The sequence below is a fragment of the Salvelinus sp. IW2-2015 genome, linkage group LG15 (genome assembly GCF_002910315.2).
Source record: "Salvelinus sp. IW2-2015 linkage group LG15, ASM291031v2, whole genome shotgun sequence".
NCBI classification, from domain to species: Eukaryota; Metazoa; Chordata; class Actinopteri; order Salmoniformes; family Salmonidae; genus Salvelinus; species Salvelinus sp. IW2-2015.
In genome coordinates this window covers 64,484,971-64,507,148 of record NC_036855.1, presented here as the reverse complement: position 1 = coordinate 64,507,148, position 22,178 = coordinate 64,484,971, and the positions used below count along the sequence as shown (strand labels likewise).

At 40.4% G+C, this 22,178-nt stretch overlaps 3 protein-coding genes across 6 annotated transcripts in view; all 3 read left to right on the top strand.

The window, feature by feature from the left end:
- dennd5a (DENN/MADD domain containing 5A) overlaps positions 1-5,109 on the top strand; it is a 74,092-nt gene extending 68,983 nt beyond the window's left edge. For all 4 annotated transcript variants that reach the window (XM_024001783.2, XM_024001782.2, XM_024001784.2 and 1 more), the window contains one exon: positions 3,556-5,109. In XM_024001783.2, the coding sequence (XP_023857551.1) occupies positions 3,556-3,739 (184 nt within the window). In that variant the 3' untranslated portion in view covers positions 3,740-5,109. The remainder of the gene's footprint in view (positions 1-3,555) is intronic.
- Positions 5,110-5,550: 441 nt separating this feature from the next.
- On the top strand, positions 5,551-10,831 carry LOC111974547 (SIN3-HDAC complex-associated factor-like). Its single transcript, XM_024002319.2, has 7 exons — positions 5,551-5,658; positions 6,922-7,066; positions 7,446-7,545; positions 7,652-7,766; positions 7,967-8,111; positions 8,255-9,789; positions 9,836-10,831. Exons 2-6 carry the CDS (start codon positions 6,939-6,941, stop codon positions 8,439-8,441), a joined length of 675 nt encoding a protein of 224 aa, XP_023858087.1. The 5' UTR covers positions 5,551-5,658; positions 6,922-6,938; the 3' UTR covers positions 8,442-9,789; positions 9,836-10,831.
- A 2,304-nt stretch (positions 10,832-13,135) lies between these two features.
- The window catches only part of scube2 (signal peptide, CUB domain, EGF-like 2), a 21,453-nt gene continuing 12,410 nt past the window's right edge, over positions 13,136-22,178 (top strand). Inside the window, 9 exon segments of the mRNA XM_070447329.1 lie at positions 13,136-13,429; positions 13,700-13,852; positions 14,154-14,288; positions 17,992-18,117; positions 18,230-18,346; positions 19,216-19,305; positions 19,931-20,047; positions 21,255-21,377; positions 21,978-22,094. Coding sequence (XP_070303430.1) covers positions 13,321-13,429; positions 13,700-13,852; positions 14,154-14,288; positions 17,992-18,117; positions 18,230-18,346; positions 19,216-19,305; positions 19,931-20,047; positions 21,255-21,377; positions 21,978-22,094 — 1,087 coding nt within the window. The 5' untranslated portion in view covers positions 13,136-13,320.

The window sequence follows — 22,178 nt, the reverse complement described above, 5'->3', positions numbered from 1 at the left end:
AATAGTAGCCTACATCAAAGTGTGTTTAAATCATTTCTAACCTGTTAAGAATTTCTGCTAGTTAGTTTTTGCTACCATCTGGGTTTTAGCTTCCTTGAGCCTGCTAACTGAGGAGTGTTATTTCACCTGTTTCCATACATGCTTCATTTTTTTCAATGTATCTTACAAAGGAGTTGTTTAATCTAACTGCTTCACTATTTATCTGTACATGGAATTGTATTTGTTTTTTACTCATTTTTTTCTCATCTTTACAGGAAAATGCCACTGATGTTTGGAGACATTTCACTGCAGCTAATGTGGAAGCAAAAGCTGTGTACATTTGCAAATATTGTTCCAAATCAAATGGGAAGAATGCAACAAAGATGCAGAATCATCTGGCCAAGTGCATAAAGTTCCCTCAGCGCTCACAACAAAGAACCTCTGACAAAAGTCCCTCTACTTCTATTCGAGGTGAAAATGATGAATCAGACACCTTATTGATAGCAACAGCTCATGGTTCTCCTGGAATCAGAAGTTTTTTTGACTCAATGGAGAAACGTAGTCAGAGAAATGCTGATGAATGTCTTGCTCGAGCTGTGTATGCAACTGGTTCACCTCTGATGCTCACAGGTAATGTGTATTGGAAGAGATTTCTGAATGTTCTTCGCCCAGCATACARKCCTCCAACCAGACATGCTTTATCTACTCATTTGCTGGARGCAGAGTTCAACAGAGTTCAAGTGAAGYTCAAGCAAATCATAGAGAAAGCAGACTGTATTGCAATCATCTCTGARGGGTGGTRYYWTGTTRGTGGGRAYYGAATAATTAACTACATCATCTCRACCCCTCAAKCAGTATRCTACAAGAGCKCAGACACAAGGGACAACAGACACACCYGTCTRTACATTGCAGATGAGCTGAAGGCAGTCATCAATGACCTTGGACCACAGAAGGTATTTGCACTGGTGACAGACAATGCTGCGAATATGAAGGCTGCTTGGTCTAAGGTGGAGGAGTCCTACCCTCACATCACACCCATTGGCTGTGCTGCTCATGCATTGAATCTGCTCCTCATGGACATCATGGCACTAAAAACAATAGATACTCTATAAGAGAGTCAAGGAAATGGTTAGGTATGTGAAGGGTCATCAAGTTATAGCAGCAATCTACCTCACCAAGCAAAGTGAGAAGAATAAGAGCACCACATTGAAGCTACCCAGCAACACCCATTTGGGTGGTGTTGTCATCATGTTTGACAGTCTCCTGGAAATGGCCATATCACAGTCTGCCTATATGGATAGCCCCATCATGTTCAGACTCTGCTTGCAGATGTAAGAGTAGAAATCAGTACTGCCCTGCCCATTTCACTGTTGCTCCAAGCAGAGGAAACTGCAGTTCTGAAATACATCAAAAAGTGTGAAGACTTCTGCCTGAAGCCCATACTGTCTTGTGCAGAGATCAACAAGGCCTATGGTATCATCACTACCGTGTCTCGCCACCTTGGCCTGGATGAGGGCAAGGTTCTTGGCAGTCTGGCGAAGTACACTTCCAAGCAAGAGCTTTGGGATGGAGATGCAATATGGCAGTCGTGCCAACATATCTCATCAGCCACCTGGTGGAAGGGACTTTGTGGATCTGAGACTCTTTCCCCGTTTGCCTCCATCATCCTCCAAATCCCACCAACATCAGCTGCCTCAGAGCGCAACTGGTCCTTCTTTGGCAACACACACACTAAAGCATGCAACAGGCTGACCAATACAACGGTTGAAAAATTTGTGGCCATCTGGGCAAATGTGTGGCTTTTTGAGCCTGACAACGAGCCATCCTCAACAAGGTTGGAAAATGGCAGTGAAGATGAGGCCTCAGTGTCTGATGTTCAAGAGGTAGACATTGAGGAGGTCCAGGGAGAATACATGGAAGCCTGATAGGAAGACAACCAAGCTTTGGTTTCTAGACTGTCATTTTACAGATGTATGTTGAAAACGTTTTTGGGAGATGCGATGGATCAGTGGGGATCATTCAATATTCCCTTTCTTTTGTTGTTCAGTGAAATCATCCCATGTGAAGAGTCAACTCATTTAATTAAATTTCAATTCGTAACTAAATTGTTTTTTTATTTCTATTGGAAGGATTTAATCATTTTCAATTATGTCTACTTATGATAAGGTCAAGGTATATGTTTCTGTCTCCATATGATATGGTAAATATATCCAATGCAAAAAACATCTACATTTAAATGGTATTAATATTAATTTGCATATATTTCAGTTAATACCTATATATTCCCATTAATTCCCATATATTCCCATTAATTCCCACGGAAAGTTTCCACCTCTGAATATTCCCCAAAATGTTCAACCCTAATAGCAGCACAGCATTTATCACTGTGATAACGGCAGGTAGCTTAGTGGTTAGAGTGTTGGGCCAGTATATGAAAGGTTGCTAGATCGAATCCACGAGCTGACAAGGTAAAAATCGGTTGTTCTGCCCCTGAACAACCCACTGTTCCTAGGCTGTCATTGTAAATACGAATTTGTTCTTAACTGACTTGGCTAGTTAAATAAAGGTAAAATAACAGAGTGAGAGGCTTTGTCCTCTTTTGTAGTGCTAGGGGGATCCCTCACCACCTCCTGCTGCTTCAGTCATTCTCCCTCACACTGTGTGTCTGCCTATCCTGTTGGGCATTGTATGAGTATGTGTGGAGGTTGTATACATAGAAATACAATTATTTTTATGGTTGTATAGTTAAGCAATAAGGCATATGGCCAATATACCACAGCTAAGGGCTGTTTTTATGCACATCGCAAAGCAGAGTGCCCAGATATTTTATTTAACATTTATTTAACTATGCAAGTCAGTTAAGAACAAACTCTTATTTACAATGATGGCCTACCCCAGACGACGCTGGGCCAATTGCGCGCTGCCATATAGGACTCCCAATCACAGCCAGATGTGATACAGCCTGGATTAGAACCAGGGACTATAGTGACACCTCTTGCACTGAGATGCAGTGCCTTAGACGGCTTTGCCACTCAGGATACAGCTCTTAGCCATGGTATATTGGCCATATACCACAAACTCCCGAGGTGCCTTATTGCTATTATAAACTGGTTAGCGACGTAATTAGAGCAGTAAAAATAAATGTTCTGTCATAACCGTTGTATACGGTCTGATATACCACTGCTGTCAGCCAATCAGCATTCAGGGCTTGAACCACCCAGTTTATAATCCCACTTTAAGCTTCCACACACTAGTTCAAAACATACAGTATATATCCTACTAATTATGACACCACAGACTTCCTCTTTCTCTCTCAACCCTTTGTGGCAGAACAGGGCTTGGTAGCTCAAATGCACCTGACACTTTAATGAAATACCTTCTCTTTGTTCTTTGTCAAAAATATTTTTAAGTGGCACATAGCGAGACCAGACATGCCTAAATGCAACGTAAATAATGCCTCAGTCATAACCAAGCTTGAGCCCTTCCTATCCTGTCTTTTAGCAGGTATGAGGATTTACTAAAAAAGTTCCCTGAAGTCAGTCTGGTAAACTTCCTYTTTCTCTCTGCTCTTCCTAGGGACCATTTGTTACACCACTGGATCGCTCTCCTCGCAGACTGTCCAATCACAGTCCAAATGTACGAAGACACAGCACTGATAAAGGACCGCTCATTGGTAAATTCTCTGATCAGAGTGCTACAGACTTTGCAGGAGTTCAACATTACCCTAGAAGCTTCACTTGTCAAAGGGATCGGTATCTAGGCCCTCCTTCGTTCACACCAATTGGACCTGACTAAGGAAGACTGTTAGGGACCACTAAAGAACAATTAAACCTTTTTATGCAGYAAGAGACTTGAACAATTAAGGGACGATTTCTGGCTTATATTAAAGCTACTGTTACATTTGCCATATATTAAGTGCAATGAGCCTTTCAAAATGTGTTGTTATTTTTATCCTCAACAATGTTGCTGTTAGACGTTAAGAATATGTTTTCTATTACGATCCGTGACTTTCACTTTGTTGAAGAAGATAACCCACCTGTTGTATACTACTTTATTGAAAGCTAAATATTTTCATTGTTATTGTGAACTGCTGACAARGGCTATATTCTAAAAAGGAAAACAAGGAASAAAAACTGTTAATATATTTTCYGAGAAGAACAGTATTATTTTGATATGTCTGTCAAGTTGCTTGCTCTGTTCTAATTCTAACTGTCATAATGCAGAGCTTGAAGCAAATGATGCAGAAMTATGCTTTATAAGTATGAATATGACATGGTATAGATGTTTGTGTAGGGTGGYAAACTGATTCARCTAKATCAATATGACAYTGMGTAAGTTTGGATCAATCCCKCTGGAAGTACCGTAGMATGCAACTATTTTATATGGATAACTTGGCCTAAGAAGAGGCTCCTGAATAAGATAATGTAGCGTATGCTAGTGATGCACAATATGTATTCAGTTGGAGAAGTATCACRATACGGCCATGTCAGTGCTTCACACTTGACACACAACTCTTCAACAGTACAGTACTCATCATAACCATGGCTTGGTAGAAAGTGAGTCATTTATAAAATGACAGCCTTCGTGTAAATACCTCTAACCAGTGCATCCTTCTTTCCAACAACTTCTCATTATTCCACACCTGTTCTGCCCATTCCTGGCAGGTTTACAACATGTCTGTTCAGTAGTGAGAATTGAATGAGCTGATTGCAAGTTAAATTAATAATGAGTGGTACATATGGTTGCTATAAAAGGCCAGATTCAAAATAGAGCAAACGATTCTCCTCTGAACTGTTGGCGTTTCTGCTATGCAATATAATCCACATCACACAAAAAAATCTACCCAAGATCTAGATGAGAATCATTGGACCTCCTCCATTTTTCTTACTGATGATGAATAACAATAGCAGTTTGATAGAAGTAGGTGTGAAGGATGTCTTTCCTGTGCCAATGTCTGGATTGTGTTGGTTGTACTATTCCATGTACAATCGAAATGAGCATCTTGGGAGATATATTTTTGTTTTTCAATACTGTTGTACATTTGACATAGCCGTATAATGTAGTGTTTACTAAGTGAGGAAATGTGTACAGTGTAAAAAAACAAATAAAGAATACAATTACAGAAATGCAGTAATATGGATGGTGTCACTATAAATTGCTATATGGTTATTGATGGTATTGTATATGCCCCCATATATTTTCCATATGAACTGTAGAGCAAAAAGAATATAACTTTACCAAGCAGAGAAATCAAACACTGATAACAACACTTGTAACAACAACAAATGCTGGTTTTAAAATGTAAACAAACTCATTCGCGCCATTTCAAATACTTGTTTTTTCTTGTCCATTCATACGTTGCTGATACGATGCTTGCTGGGACATGGAGTCTAGTGAGGTGTTGAATACATAGGATTAGACGGAAATAATTTCCATACTCACTACTACTCCCAGAATCCTATATTGTTAAATACCATGCATAGTGTGCTCCAATTGGCTGAACTTCTGTTCAAGCGGACATGTTACACTCCTAATATGGTGTTTCTACGATGGAACGCTTTATTATCATGTTTTTTTTTTATGCTAATGGCATTCTAATACCCAGCTGTATGCAGCAGTAGTAGTAAGGCATGCGCAGTGTGTAAAAAGACAACGGCGAAGATTCAAAGTTTTTGTTCGGTAAGTCCACTGTTATTTTTTTTTTACATCATTTGCATTTAGAAATTAACGTAAATGCTAAAGTTTTACAGATCTTACATTTCATTTTAGTCTGTCGCGTGCGAACTATATCTGCACGGGGGTCCTTGTAACAATGGGAGAGCATGGATATGGAGCGTGGCGTGGTAGCTAGCTAACGTTAGCAGGCTAGCTAACAACAATAGTCAGATTGCTATTTGGCGCTCTCAGCGGGCGAACGTTTGAATTTAAAGGGAAGGAAACGATATCAATTATTGTGCGTGTTAAATCTTACAACAACAATTATTTGAAATTATAAAACAAGCCAGTGTTGCTCAATTCACTTTTTTGTGCCGCATTTTTTTTAATGACTTCGTCCGCTTTTTGTTTCTTCACTGGAAGGAGTTTTCCTTCCCCGCTTTTTGTTTCGGATTCCCCAAGTAACTGAGAATCACTTTCCTGACAAAAACATATCAGTTCTAAACACAGATAAACGATCAAAATTGCAGCAAGAAAAGCATAGTTAATTTATTACCAACGACCCACTGTTCTAATTTGTAGAGTATTTGTAGTAGCCAAGTTAGCTAGCGATGGCGTCATTACTAGCGGTTGCCAGATGTTGCCATTCTATTTTGGTGGATTGCTTGCAAGTGGCAATGTACCCTTGTTGTATTGTAATCTACTAAATTGAATAGCTAGCTTGCAAAACTGGGTAGATTTAGTTGTGTGAGTCTGTGCTCAAAAAACATTCAACCAATTTCATCCTTTGGTTCCTGTCCCGCGAGCTTTGTTTAAAAATACTATCCTCCAGTCAGAAAACAAAAAAGCGAGATGGTAGTCGTTGCCTACAACATTAATTGTGTGTGCATAATAACGGGGACGTCTAGCTAGATATAAGTTAACACCGTGGCTAAGTGGTTGTCATTAATCGGTATAGTAGCTTGCAAGATTGATAAAAGGTGTATCTAAATGCAGAAAGGAAAGTTTTTTTTTTGTGTGTGTGTGCTTCGTATAGCAAATTTTGTGTAGTTAAAATAGGTTAATCGTCAATAAATATGAGAAAGCCTGTCTCCGCGCGAAGTTATTGATAGCTGAAATTGTAGAATAAGGCTTCTAAATGGAACTAACTCAATGTTTTGACCACATGTGGTGACCCGCCCCTTTCCACCAGGGGAACGCTTTACAGCAGGAACGTTACAGTGCTATTACTATTCTGCATTCAATGGATGGCATTCCTTTGGTAATCTATTTGTTATTTCTCTGTAGGTTTCCCATTGATCATCATGTTTGGTTTTCACAAGTCTAAAATATATCGCAGCCATGAAGGATGTTGCATTTGCAAGACCAAGTCCTCCAGTTCACGCTTTACTGACAGCAGCAGATATGAAGAAACCTTCAGGCTATGTTTTGGGTAAGCTTTAAGTGTTAATGACATGATAACATTGCATTCATCAAATACTTCCTTTTTATGGAGTATTAAACATTACACACTTTTATTTATGTATTGTATATTCTAATTCATGTTATTGCAGAGTTTGCACCAATTTTTGTCCCAGTGATTGTATGCCATAAAAGGTTAAACAAGTGATGGTCAACAGATTGAATTGGGAAGATATTAGTAACTAGTCTAGGACTGATTTAGTTTTTTTGCTGTCTGAAGGACAACGATGTTAACTTTGCAGTGCTTCAGAATATGATTTCATATATAAGTTAAGTTTCTGTCTTATGTAAAGACGTTTACTGATTGGCTTGAGGTGTTTTTGTTTTCATTTCCTTGATTATTTATCAAGGTTGTCAGAGGATCGTGTGGGAGACATCTGCAATGCCTGTGTGCTGTTAGTAAAAAGATGGAAAAAACTGCCAAAAGGCTCTAAGAAGAACTGGAACCATGTATGCACCATCTTGTTATTTTAGTTCAATGAGGATTCACTGTGATTTTTCATGTAATTGATGCTGTGTGGAAGTTGAGTGATTGACATGTATTATATGACATTAGGTTGTGGATGCAAGAGCTGGGCCTGGCTTCAAGCTAACCAAACCCAAGAAGATGAAGAACAGTGATGGGAAGAAGAAAAGCAAACTGAAGAGGCTTCACAAATTCAAAAGACAACGTAGGTCACTTGTTAAATCAACAAAATTATAGAATATCTACACCTTCAACATTTTTAAACCACTGAGTTTTACTGCGTGAGTCTTTGTTTCACTTTAGTCACTAGGCCCTACTTGGAGGATCCAGGTAGACATGCAGATGTTGCCTCAAACATTTACTGTGAGAGAATGCCGCCACAAATGGTCCTGTTTGTCCTTTCAGACTCTGATGCCCACAGCACGACCTCAAGCATGTCTCCATCCCAGTCCCCCAGCTACGAGTCAGATGACGGCTCAGACATTGAGTCCAAACAGAGGCGCCCCACTCCTTCTGTCTTTTCCTTCCTGGACCGTTCTTACTGGAAAAGGTATCTCAATGAAGTATATGAAATTGAAGTCTGTCTGGAAAATCAAAATTTCATTTAGTACTGTAATTTATCTGACAATTCTGCAAAAATGATTTGCTTTTTGGACAAACTATTGAATGGATACTTCATCCTCTTCCCTGTAGGCAAAAGGTGTGCTGTGGGATTGTKTACAAAGGGCGTTTTGGTGAGGTGATGATTGACCCACGTCTCTTCAAGCCCTGCTGCAGCTCCAAGAAGCAGGAGACGTTGGTTCCCATGCAGGACACGCACCTTCCCGCAATTCACCCCCCACCTCTCCCGCTACCAGAGGCCCTGAAAGAGGACTGGTGATGGCTCTTGAGCACCCTCTTGGGGTGACCATGACACCCTACAAGTTGTCTCCAGTGGCAGACTACCCCCCCAAAACCATTCCCTATTAGTTCACTGTGCATTTAGATGGCTAAATGATTTTCCTATTTTTGCTTTGATATGTGTATTTGTTATTTTTTTTACATATAATTCATTTTCTTGTCTTTTTTTTAAAGAAAACTAAAAATAACCAAAAATTGTTTTTATAAATGCATTAGTTGTACTATTTATAGGATGAGGCAGAATTCTATTTGGCCTTGACGGGCACACTATTCAGGTCTGATTAATTTGGTTTGCAACATTTAAAGCTTATTTTCTGTGTTATGGTTCCCAGCATTTGTATATATTATGTTATTTTTGCCAGCATCCAGACCTGTTTTTTTTTAATGATTTTTTTAAATTTTTATACAGCTGTCTAATTGTCAATGAAGTATTCTTGTGCTGATATGCAAGACTCCACCAGCTAGATTTCTAAAACCAGCTTATTTGCGTTGATGGCATGGACATTTAAAAAAAAAAATAATAATAATAATCTTATACTTGTGTTCCCCTGACACTCAAGCAGATTTAATTCGATTTATAGCATCTTAATATATAAAGGGTTATGGGCTAAGAGTATTTAGGGGTCTTCAGTGAATTTATACAGTATGAATGGCCTTTTAAATGTATACATGCATGTGTTATCACACTCTATCCCACACATGCATGGTTTGGCAAGCACTGAGTAGTATTGTACGTTGTCAGATGAGTAAACACTCCGTAACATGAGCTTATCCATTGCTTTTCCAGCAGTTACATGCAAGTGAATCACGATAGATTGAGTTAGACCAAGCATGCAGAACTCATCTCTGTCTTGGAATGAAAACCAGCAATTATTTATTTGTAGTCTTCCATGAGCTGAAAATGCACATTTTTATAACCATATGTTGAAGTGTTCTTATATATACACTTGGGAGTGTTTTGGCTATGAGAACTATTTTAAATTACAGGATTGAAAACTCATATTTTTAAATCACTAAATGTGTACAGATGTGGAAATATTTAGATTGAGGCGTTCTTTTATGGCATCACTTGTAACTTATTAATTGGCCAATAAGTGGCTAGCTTAATCCCCAAGTTTGTCACAACGCTTCAGGAGGGTTGTGTTCGGTAAGGCACAATGCAGCAAAGCTTTTGCAACCAATTATGAAAATTAGCTATGTGGTGTTGGACAACTTCTAGCAGTAACACAGTTTTGTGCCTGCTGAATACCACCCATATCTTTGTCCTATGCGATGAGTTGAAGGCAAAAGCAGTACTTACACACTTAATGTTCTGTGTTTGTTGGCATGTTGTTATTTACATTTAAGTCATTTAGCAGACGCTCTTATCCAGAGCGACTTACTCTGTTATTGAACGTGTATTTTATATTTTACAGAATCAAATCAAAGCTGAGACTATGCAGACATTTTGAATGTGAGAAATTACCAAAATGTTAAAGGAGCAACGTTTGTAAGTCCATCCGCCTCTTAGCAAAATTGTTTTTTCAGCTTTTCATTGTTTTAAATCGATATTTCATAATTATGTGGCTTTGCCTCAAGCTACAACATGCGTTTCTGGTTTGTTTTCTATACATTTCTGGTCAGTGGTCAAGTCAAACCAATCAGATGTGTACCTCTGTTAAATAATGCACAGTTTTGCAGTAAGTGACATGAATTATTATCAGTTTGTTGTCAGACATGCAGACAGGTAGCCTGAGTGCCAGTCTGTCTGTTCTGTCATGCCAACTTGTTACTCATTGTCATGCCAAACATTGTATGGCTTGACAATGATATCAGTGGAGTTTGCAAGAGCACAAACAGATCTGGCACCTGGCTAGTAGACAGGGTGTCCTGTTGTGCAAAGTTATTTATTTGCTATAACTGAACTAAATCAGTAGAATGGTTTGTGTCAATATACTGTATAACCTTGGTTTTCAAAACAGTTACTTTTGTGTAGCAGGTTAGTTGAGTGTTGAAAATCTTTCTGTGATTCTTAAATAATGTCATTAAAAGGAGAGCTGCTGCTTTCTTTTATCAAGATGGAAATTCTAAACTGTTTTTGTATATAGTGAAATGCCTATTTTATTGGCGTTTGCATGGCACATTTGATCATGTGTGCCTGATAAGAATGAACATTCCTTTTACATCATGAAATTCAATCTGTAATGTCATTTAATATTTATTTATTTCAAATCCATTTGTAAAACTGATGCTGTTAATTGAACCGTTAGGACCTTCAAGTCATTTTCATTTTGTGCACTTCTTTCGATTTTATTTTGTTTTTGGCTATATTGTTATTCTGTATCTCCACAACTACATTAGTTCTGTCTTGTAATAAAACATAAAATATCATTTTTGGGCCTGCGTGATCTCATTTCAACCGCTAGATGGTACTCAAACCGTAACACGTTGTTTAATCATCGTAGAGATTGGAGAGAGTGTTGGTTTATATTAAAGCAATGAATAATGCATTTTATGAGTTGCACTTGGCCGCCTTTTTTCACTAGTTCAGTATAATAGCTCAACTACAGTATTTTAATTTCGTCGCCCGTACTTTTAGGTAGTGACATATCTGACAAATGCCAACCCTCCTTGTGAATGTACGCCTAGCGCCTCACACATGGGAGCAGTGCGCAGAATCAATGATCACAGGTAGGCCAACGAGGCATAGAATGTCTCTTGCCCAAACCTCTAATTTTCAAAGGCGCATGAAGTAGCTCGCATGAAGGCTTCTTCAATATAAAGCCGTATTCACGTCATGCTTACCTAGGCGGAAGGTACCAGAATGAATTAATACGAAGCTCCACGCAAATAATTTACTTTCATTTTAACTCAGAGGTCCCGATATTCCGACATGACATGAGTGCGGCATAAATCCATCTTCCAATGTCGATTGCCAAGTCAATGTCCCGTTCATCTCAGGTCGGAATCTCGGAAAATATCCGACTTGCTTAAGCCACGTTTACTTGCTAGTAAGAACTCGGGAATGTAAGACTTGCTTACTCGTTGAATAAGGATGATCCCGAGTTTCCCACTTGGGGACTATCACAATCAACCAATAGTAAGCTCTAAGCATGTCATTTACGTTCATTTGAAATAATTTACGTTAATTTTAACTCGGGAGGTTCCTTGTTCCGACTAGCACGTGAACGCGTCATACTCGTTGTAGAAAGATGATACCATAGTTTCCCACATGAGAAGTATCGCATTATCAACCAACAGTAAGCTCTGCGCAAATAACTTACATTCATTTTAACTCGCAGGTCCCGAGTTTCCAACATGACTTGAACGCTGCAAAAGGCTAGGCCTAGATCTTAAATTAAATTATATTCACTTGGATACAGAGGAGCGCGCTTCAACGCAGCTGTGCGTGCGCTCCTATTTCCACAAAACAGACGGATTTCAAAGGATGGCACTTTAATCGCCGACAAAGACTCTACACAAGTATGGAGCAGTCAAGTGTGAAATACAATGGGATAATTTATGGCCACCATTATTTCGAGGATTGGGCATTCAGAGATGCCCGCTTTATACAACAGGAGGATGAAAAAGAACATAGAACAGGGCACGGTGCAGATTTGCGGAGTTACATTTATTTTACAAAGTCAGGCTTTTATGGAATATTTTGGGAACCGCTCTTTTCGTCCAGCCAGACGAGAGACACATTTCCTAGGCCTACATAAAATACTGTAGGCTATAGGTTTATGGTTATAAAATCAGCTATACAGCCTTATCTAATATTCTCAATTGCTTCTGTTTTCAGTAGTCTCTCTCTCCCTGCTCCCTCTCTCTCTAAATTCAAGTAAAGGGCTTTATTGGCATAGGAAACATTTTTACATTGCCAAACCAAGTGTAATAGATAATAAACAAAAGTGAAATAAACAATCAGAAATCAACAGTAAACATTACACTCACAAAAGTTTAAAAATAAAACAGACACTATCTCTCTCCATCTCACTCACTCAGACACACACTCTCTCACACACACACACACACACACACACACACACACACACACACACACACACACACACACTCCTTTCTCTTTCCAGAGCCACTCGTGAAGCCGACTGACAGGCTAGAATGAAAATGAGGCGGACACTTGGTCAAGACTTCAGTGCAAACGCATCCTTTTAAGGACACCTCCAAAACTTGGATCATATCACCATGGGAGCAATTTGTATTGCAAGAGACTTTTGTTTGTTTTTGCTCTTGTTAAATACTCGCCAAAGCGGAGCTCTTCTAGAGAACCCAGGTACGTTTTAGGAGTTTCAAAGACCGTTTTTACGCACGCTGTATAAGAGTGTTTGCGCCCATGTTGTTGTTTTCTAAGGATGTATAGTTTCCAACTACTTGGCAGACTTTATTTTGTTTACATTATTATAGTTTGCCCACTTAGTATTGGCTTCAATTGTAGGGATTGGAACTTGATGAATCTCTTTTGTCTGTTTGCTTTTTTAATGAAGTCCTACATTTGAACCTACCTACTAACTTGTTTAATGAAGTCCTACATTTGAACCTACCTACTAACTTGTTTTCAGGTAAAAGGAATAACAAATGTACAGATGATAAGGAATGGGTCCTGACTTGTATTTTTTCTTAACTGTAATACTTTTGGGAATAATTGATCAGGTTCAATCGGATCAATTTTTTGTTAACTTTAGTACTCAGAACCTGGTGAAATAGACTTTTACCAATATAACGGAAATTATTCAGTGTTGAATTGAATATTGGGGATTTAATGAGGAGCACGTTAATCCCACAATCATAATGTACATGACTAAAATACAGATTTTTGAGATTCATAACGAAATGTTGTTCTGGTAACATTTTATGCCATAATGTGGATTTCAACCCCGGATCCATGCGCAGAAGGAAGTGATGGCTGTCACATTGATGCTATTTGTCAAAATACRCAAGCCTCTTACAAGTGCACGTGTAAAGTAGGCTTTAGGCTTTAAAGGCGACGGTAAACATTGTGAAGGATATTATCTCCTCTGTAATTCCTTGTTTCTTTCATCACTCATGTTTGTATTGGGATCATATGAGACARATTTGAATTCTTTGGACCAAGAGTTCCATGGATTACCAAGACAAGTTTCAATGAAATTTTGATTATATATCATAAACCTTGGCATAATGCATTACTTTTTATTTAAATGATGTGGCCCATTGTTTGAAATTACCCTTTTCCATTAAATGCTCAAATGGCAAACATTCATCAATCTCGATTTGACTCCCTTTTAGACATTGATGAATGCGATATCGAGTACAATGGTGGCTGTGTACACGAATGTAACAACATACCAGGCAATTATCGTTGCACTTGCCATGATGGATTCAATTTAGCGCACGATGGACATAATTGTCTAGGTAAGATACATTTCAGACTACAAGGTAAACAACATTTGATGTATTGAGTGTCTGACAATCATTTCGCAGATATAACTTTAGGCCTATACGGTGAATTAAGATGGCATTAAAAGTGTATGATTTCAATAGGGAATTCGTTTCTATTCTGCTAAGGCCATTGAACAATGTGTGACAGCCAGGTAAATAGAGATTTGTTGTAATATTTCTTTATAGTTTTCATGAAGACTTAGCCTAGGAATTCATGAACATTCATCCAGTTATTTCATTGTTCTGAGAAGTCATGTCCTGGCTCTGCCTGCAGATGTGGACGAGTGTGTCTTCAACAATGGAGGGTGCCAGTATACATGTGTCAACACCATGGGGAGTTATGAGTGCCGCTGCAAAGAGGGCTTCTTCCTCAGTGACAACCAGCACACATGTATCCACCGCTCTGTGGGTGAGTACCCCTGGAATACCTGCCCTGTGATGGCTTCCAACTCTCCTTCCCACCTTCAAATGTGTGTATGTATGTGTCTCTCTGTGTCTGTCTGTCTGTGTGTGTGTGTGTGTGTACGCATGTCTGTTGTGTCTCAGTCCATGCTTGTTTCTTTATGTTTGTGTCTCAGTCTATGTGTGTGCGTCCCTATGTGTGTGTGTGTCTGTGTGTCATTTTTCGTGTTAAGGTAGGCTACTAAGCCGTGTCAGGGGCACGACAGAGAATTATGGAGCTAATTCTCGAATGTTCACATACAAGAGTGTGATTGACAGCACAATGAGGGATGACAGCTGTTAAGTCGGTCCCCTCTCTGTGGCATTATCTAGAGCATTTGGGCTCCAAAGAACCCATGCTGTGGGAAAAGGAGCACCGTGTCCCAGAGAACAAAACAAGTTAATAACTGCAACACTTGGGCTTTTGTGGCCTGTGTCTTACATTAGAATAAAGCTCTCACATCTATTGTTGTTTTATTCTCACTAAATTCAATGAAGAGATCCAAAGGTTTTTCACTACATTGAGTTTCCCTTGGAAAAGTTACTAATCCTACCAGCACATCCACTCAGCCGTTGCAGCATAATAATAATGGAGCTGCTCTCTACAGTGACCTGGGAAAAAGCCAATGATGGTATTAGGATAGGAGATAATAGTGTGATTCTGAATCCCATACACACTGAGTGTACAAAACATTATGGATATCTGCTCTATCCATGACATACCATGACATAGATTGACCAGGTGAATCCAGGTGAAAGCTATGATCCCTTTTTGATGTCACTTGTTAAATCCACTTCAATCAGTGTAGATGAAGAGAAGAAGACAAGTTAAAGAAGGATTTTTAAGCCTTTAGATAATTGAGACATGGATTGTGTATGCGTGCCATTCAGAGGGTGAATTGAAGTTGTTTTCAAGGCAAATGGGGCCCCCCGTTGCAACTCAACATTAGGAAGGTGTCCTTAATGTTTTGTAAACTCAGTGTATAAAGTATATGAATATGTAGAATGACCACGGTAAAATCTGATTATGTTAAGTACTTACAGTTGGAGTCGGAAGTTTACATACACCTTAGCCAAATACATTTAAACTCAGTTTTTCACAATTCCTGACATTTAATCCTAGTAAAAATTCCCGGTCTTAGGTCAGTTAGGATCACCAATTTATTTTAAGAATGTGAAATGTCAGAATAATAATAGAGAGAATTATTTATTTCAGCTTTTATTTCATTCATCACATTCCCAGTGGGTCAGAAGTTTACATAGACTCAATTAGTATTTGGTAGCATAGCCTTTAAATTGTTTAACTTGGGTCAAACGTTTTGGGTAGTCTTTCACAAGCTCCCCACAATAAGTTGGGTGAATTTTGACCCATTCCTCCTGACAGAGCTGGTGTAACTGAGTCAGGTTTGTAGGCCTCCTTTCTCGCACACACTTTTTCAGTTCTGCCCACAAATTTTCTATTGGATTGAGGTCAGGGCTTTGTGATGGCCACTCCAATACCTTGACTTTGTTGTCCTTTAGCCATTTTGCCACAACTTTGGAAGTATGCTTGGGGTCACTGTCCATTTGGAAGACCCATTTGCGAACAAGTTTTAACTTCCTGACTAATGTCTTGAGATGTTGCTTCAATATATCCACATACTTTTCCTTCCTCAAGATGCCATCTATTTTGTAAAGTGTACCAGTCCCTCCTGCAGCAAAGCACCCCCACAACATGATGCTGCCACCCCCATGCTTCATGGTTGGGATGGTGTTCTTCGGCTTGCAAGCATCCCCCTTTTTCCTGCAAACACAAGGATGGTCATTATGGCTGAACAGTTCTATTTTTGTTTCATCAGACCAGAGGACATTTCTCCAAAAAGTATGATCTTTGTCCCCATGTGCAGTTGCAAACCGTAGTCTGGCTTTTTATTGCGGTTTTGGAGCAGTGGCTTCTTCCTTGCTGAGCGGCCTTTCAGGTTATGTCGATATAGGACTCGTTTTACTGTGGATATAGATACTTTTGTACCTGTTTCCTCCAGCATCTTCACAAGGTCCTTTGCTGTTGTTCTGTGATTGATTTGCACTTTTTGCACAAAAGTACGTTCATCTCTAGGAGACAGAACGCTTCTCCTTCCTGAACAGTATGACAGCTGCGTGGTCCCATTGTGTTTATACTTGCGTACTATTGTTTGTATCGATGAACGTGGTACCTTCAGGCATTTAGAAATTGCTCCCAAGGATGAACCTGACTTGTGGAGGTCTACAATTTCTTTCTGAGGTCTTTTTTTCTGATTTCTTTTGATTTTCCCATGATGTCAAGCAAAGAGGCACTGAGTTCGAAGGTAGGCCTTGAAATACATCCACAGGTACACCTCCAATTGACTCAAATAATGTCAATTAGCCTATCAGAAGCTTCTAAAGCCATTACATAATTTTCTGGAATTTTCCAAGCTATTTATAGGCACAGTCAACTTAGTATATGTAAACTTCTGACCCACTGGAATTGTGATACAGTGAATTATAAATTAAATAATCTGTCTGTAAACAATTGTTTGAAAAATTACTTGTGTCATGCACAAAGTAGATGTCCTAACCGACTTGCCAAAACTATAGTTTGTTCACAAGAAATTTCTGGAGTGGTTGAAAAACGAGTTTTAGCCTCCCGGGTGGCGCAGTGGTCTAGGGCACTGCATCGCAGCGCTAGCTGCGCCACCAGAGTCTCTGGGTTCGCGCCCAGGCTCTGTCGCAGCCGGCCGCGACCGGGAGGTCCGTGGGGCGACGCACAATTGGCATAGCGTCGTCCGGGTTAGGGAGGGTTTGGCCGGTAGGGATATCCTTGTCTCATCGCGCTCCAGCGACTCCTTGGCGGGCCGGGCGCAGTGCGCGCTAACCGAGAGGGCCAGGTGCACGGTGTTTCCTCCGACACTTGGTGCGGCTGGCTTCCGGGTTGGAGGCGCGCTGTGTTAAGAAGCAGTGCGGCTTGGTTGTGTTGTGCTTCGGAGGACGCATGGCTTTCGACCTTCGTCTCTCCCGAGCCCGTACGGGAGTTGTAGCGATGAGACAAGATAGTAATTACTAGCGATTGGATAACACGACAATTGGGGAGAAAAGGGGGTAAATTTTTAAAAATAAGAAAAAAAAGAAAAGAAAAAATATATAGAAAAACGAGTTCTAATGACTCTAACCTAAGTGTATGTAAACTTCCGACTTCGACTGTATCTGAGATTCCCCTCAAAGGTGAGGTTCTTAGCTTTGTTTCTGCTTGGCTTCAAGGAAAAGCTCTCTCCCCTGCCTGTGGGCTTTACCTCTTTGTCATTTCCCCCCCACTTGCTTTTCTTTCCCCTCTATTTTGATATGGCTTGAAAAAGCTAGGCAGCCCAGTCCATTTGGAGTTGCACATTTGATGGGTCCACTGCACTTGCATGTCAGCTTATGCATCAGCCCTCTCTAGGAAGTGTTATTGTTGGCCCATGCTCCAAAGGGTTGTGGCAGATTTCTAGTCAGGCGGCTTCAATAATCTATCATCAGACATCATTGGGTGTGTGCAGTGTCAGTTGTTTGCTCTGTATTTCATTACCATGTACTATATGTAACATATGTGAATATACTGTTGTTAGTAGTGTAGTTAAGGTTGTTTATTACACAGGTATAGGAGCAACCTAATGTAAAGTGTTACCTCTCTTTCCCAGAGGGCCTTAGCTGTATGAATAAGGAGCATGGCTGTGCTCACATCTGCAAGGAGACACCCAAGGGAGGAGTGGCCTGCGAGTGCCGCCCAGGATTTGAGCTGGCCAAGAACCAAAGAGGCTGCATCTGTATGTGTGAAGTTTTGTGATTGATCGTATAGCCAGCTCAACCAAGAGTATTGTTTAGATAATACATGAGTTGAACTTTGGAAGTGACCCAAGTTTTGTGTCATTGGCCTAGTGACTTGTAACCATGGTAACGGGGGCTGCCAGCACACTTGCGAGGACATGGAGCAGGGGCCCATCTGCAGGTGTCATGTGAGGTACACCCTGCACCCTGACGGCAGGTCCTGTGTAGGTAAGTGCTGACCAACCACATCCAGGCCTACTTACATACCCCGTGCTTCTACACCTGCATTGCTTGCTGTTTGGGGCTTTAGGCTGGGTTTCTGTACAGCACTTTGTGACATCAGCTGATGTAAGAAGAGCTTTATAAATACATTTGATTTGATTTGGTACTTACCTTTAAGCATCTCCATGTATGGTAAACCAGATTACCTAGTCAACAATGGTGAAATGGACTGGATCCTTCTAGATATTTCCATCTGTACACTTCTTCATTCTCCTTTTTGTTACTCTCCCCCACTGAAACTCACCTGTTTAAATGATCACATCTTGAGCCTGTGGATGAAAAGGCAATCCTTTTGAGGAGCCTGCCATCCTTCCTGATAGCGAGTGTGTATTTCTTCCATTTGCACATGGTGGATATGATAAGCATCAGCCGTCAGATAGGAAGGAGACGTACGGTAGGCCTGTGGGTAGTATCTGTTTCTCCCGCGGCGCTACTGTGTGTGTGGGGTCCAGGATTATCACTGAGTTGTCTCCAGATCCATCTCACAGTTCCATCTCCTGCCGTATCTGCCACACGCATAGACAGCCAAACTGCATGCCTTAGGTGTAAACATGCTGCTGGTTACAGAGAGGAACACAGAAAAACATCCAGGGAAGGTAGACTACACTTACAGACCGCCAAGGTGTGCACTGGGCAATTCAGCTACTGTGCATCAGCAYACAGAACAGAACAGGAGGCAACTTGGTGCAAACCATTTTCTTAAATGRTGACRTYTGTTTATTTTAGTTAMACTAAAARACRGTGTATGTATCTACGTGTATTCTGTTGGTTAGGTTACTGACTGTTACTCACGTCACCCACTGTCTGTATTACAGAMCGGGACGAGACAACTACTGAGAGCTCTGATCACAACGCCACGTCCTTCACTGAGGTGGACAAACGTGTCAAGCGCAGACTGCTCATGGGTAATAATTGTATAATTGCACAAATTCCACTGTTATTACCCATTGTTACTTACACAGCACTAAAATAACAAAACCAAACAGACTCAGCTACTGAGAGGATTCTGTCAGTTGGACTATTTGAATGACTTTAGTTACCATGGGTTATGCTGCCAGGAATCAGCCAGGTGTTTTTCAGAGGGGAGCAGAGCAAGGCCCAGTAAACCAAGGCATTCCACAGGCTTTAGAACAAACTGTCAAATGACTATGGACCCTCACTTTCTCACCGCCCGATTCCTCCCCTGAAAAATATGCTTTTGTGACAGTGTGGTACATTTCACATGTTTTCCTTCCGTTTAGGATGGGGATGGCGTTGGGTTGCCCAATGTATAGCACTGTCAGTCATGGTGTGCTGTGTCAATGTTCACACCTAGTAAAACACTGTATTGACTGGGTGACTGGTTGCTAGCTCAGTGTCTAGGACTACTGCTGTTGTCTACTCAATGTCTGTTGGTATTGTTATAAACCAGACTTTGGCAATAGCTCTATAATGATAGTACATGATGTATAGGCATTTTATAACCCTTCATTCAGTATAGTACATAACAACGGCATGTTGACATTGAATCTATTCACGCTGGCCTTTCAGAGAACTGTGCGGTGAATAACGGGGGGTGTGACTCCACGTGTAAGGACACATCCACGGGCGTACGCTGCAGCTGCCCTGTGGGCTTCTCTCTGCAGCCTGACGGGAAGACGTGCAAAGGTCAGACCGGCCGTCCACCAAGAACCTCAACTCCATCTCTATTGCTGAGTCCCAAATGGCACTCTATTCCCTATTTAGTGCTCTACTTTTGACCTGGGCCCATAGGGCTCTGGTCAAAAGTAATGCACTTTTAAGGGAATAGGTGCCATTTTGGAGGCAGGCCATCTTCATCTCCATCTCTTATTATTCAGTTCAGTGTACTTTTATTTAACAAGCTTCACATCTCCCCTCCATAGGTATTTGGACAGTGAAGCTAACATTTTTCATTTGGCTCTATACTCCAGCATTTTAGATTTGAGATCAAATGTTTCATATGAGGCTACAGTACAGAATGTAACAAATTTCCTCCATGTGAAGAATTCATAAGTATTTGGACAAATACACTTACAGTGTATAAAAATAGTCAAAAGTTTAGTATTTGGTTCCATATTCCTTGCACGCAATGACTACATCAAGATTGTGACTTTACGAACTCGTTGGATGCGTTTGCAGTTTCTTTTGGTTGTGTTTTGCCCAACAGGAACTGAATGGTTGAATGATGACTGGAGTAATTTTCTTTCTAAGTGAGTAAATATGATGTTTCTGAATACTAAATTAATCCTGTTAATGCCATGATTAAGAAAAATCATGAAAGAATCATGAATAACGATGAGTGAGATCGTTCTTTCTGCCTCTGTAACCTTCTCACTCATCATTATTCACTAATCATCCATAATCGTGGTAGTATCCACATGAACGTTCAGAAACCTCTTCTATTCTTACTTACAATAAAAGTGACTCCAAAATGGCAGAAGACATTATTCACCATTCAGTTCCTTTTGGGCAAAACATAACCCAAAACACAACCAAAACAAACTGCAAAACTTGATGTAGTCATTGCGTGCAAGGAATATGGGACCAAATGCTAACCTTTTGACAACTTTAATACACTAAAAGTGATATACTATTTAAATGCTAACCTTTTGACAACTTTAATACACTAAAAGTGATAGACTTATTTAAATGGTGGGACTAGATACATAAGAGCTTTAATTTCTAAACGGTAAAACAGATATGTATCGAAATACCCTGAAATAAAAGCTGACATTATGTACCGTCTCCTAAGTATAGAGACACATTTTTAAAAATTGCTTCTCTGTCCAAATATATATGGAGGGGAGTGTATGTCTGTCTGAATAATAACAGTTTTATAATTTGCCTCTCACAGACATTAATGAGTGTGAGCTGCACAACAGCGGTTGCGACCACTTCTGCAGGAACACCATCGGCAGCTTTGAGTGTAACTGCTGGAAGGGCTTCAAGCTGCTTACTGACGAGCACTCCTGTCAGGGTAGGCCTCTTCTCTTCACTCTCCTGTCAGGGTAGGCCTCTTCTCTTCACTCTCCTGTCAGGGTAGGCCTCTTCTCTTCACTCTCCCCTGTCAGGGGTAGGCCTCTTCTCTTCACTCTCCTGTCAGGGTAGGCCTCTTCTCTTCACTCTCCTGTCAGGGTAGGCCTCTTCTCTTCACTCTCCTGCCAGGGTAGGCCTCTTCTCTTCACTCTCTGCCAGGGTAGGCCTCTTCTCTTCACTCTCCTGCCTGACTGCCCTACACCTGGGGAAGGGGCTGGGACAGCACAGTATACTGAGCTGTTGTTCTGTGTAAGTGCTGGAAGATAAGACAATGAGAGTGGGAGGCTGAACGGTTTGCCAGTATTGACTTGAAGGATTCCTCTGAAGATCCTTAACATGTGCTAGTTTAAAGCTTAACGTTTAGTACAAACTGATTTCATCCCTCTGATACAACCCGTCATTAAGATGCTGCTGTCTCTACCATTAACTATCAAAAGACAATGCCACAATTCATCGCCTAGTGATACCATGCTGTACCATTTAAAACCCCAATTTCTACTACCTTAAATTGAAAAGAATATCCCTCTGCTTTTAATGACAGATATAGACGAGTGTTATTTCGAAAGGACATGTGGTCACACGTGTGTGAACTCCCCTGGTGGTTTTGAGTGTGTTTGCAACAAAGGGTACASCCTGTATGGACTGGCCCACTGCGGAGGTAAGACTATAAGATTAATGCTTATGGGGTATTATACTAATGGTATGGGGAAAGGGCTTTGACACCATTCTGAATAGTTCATGT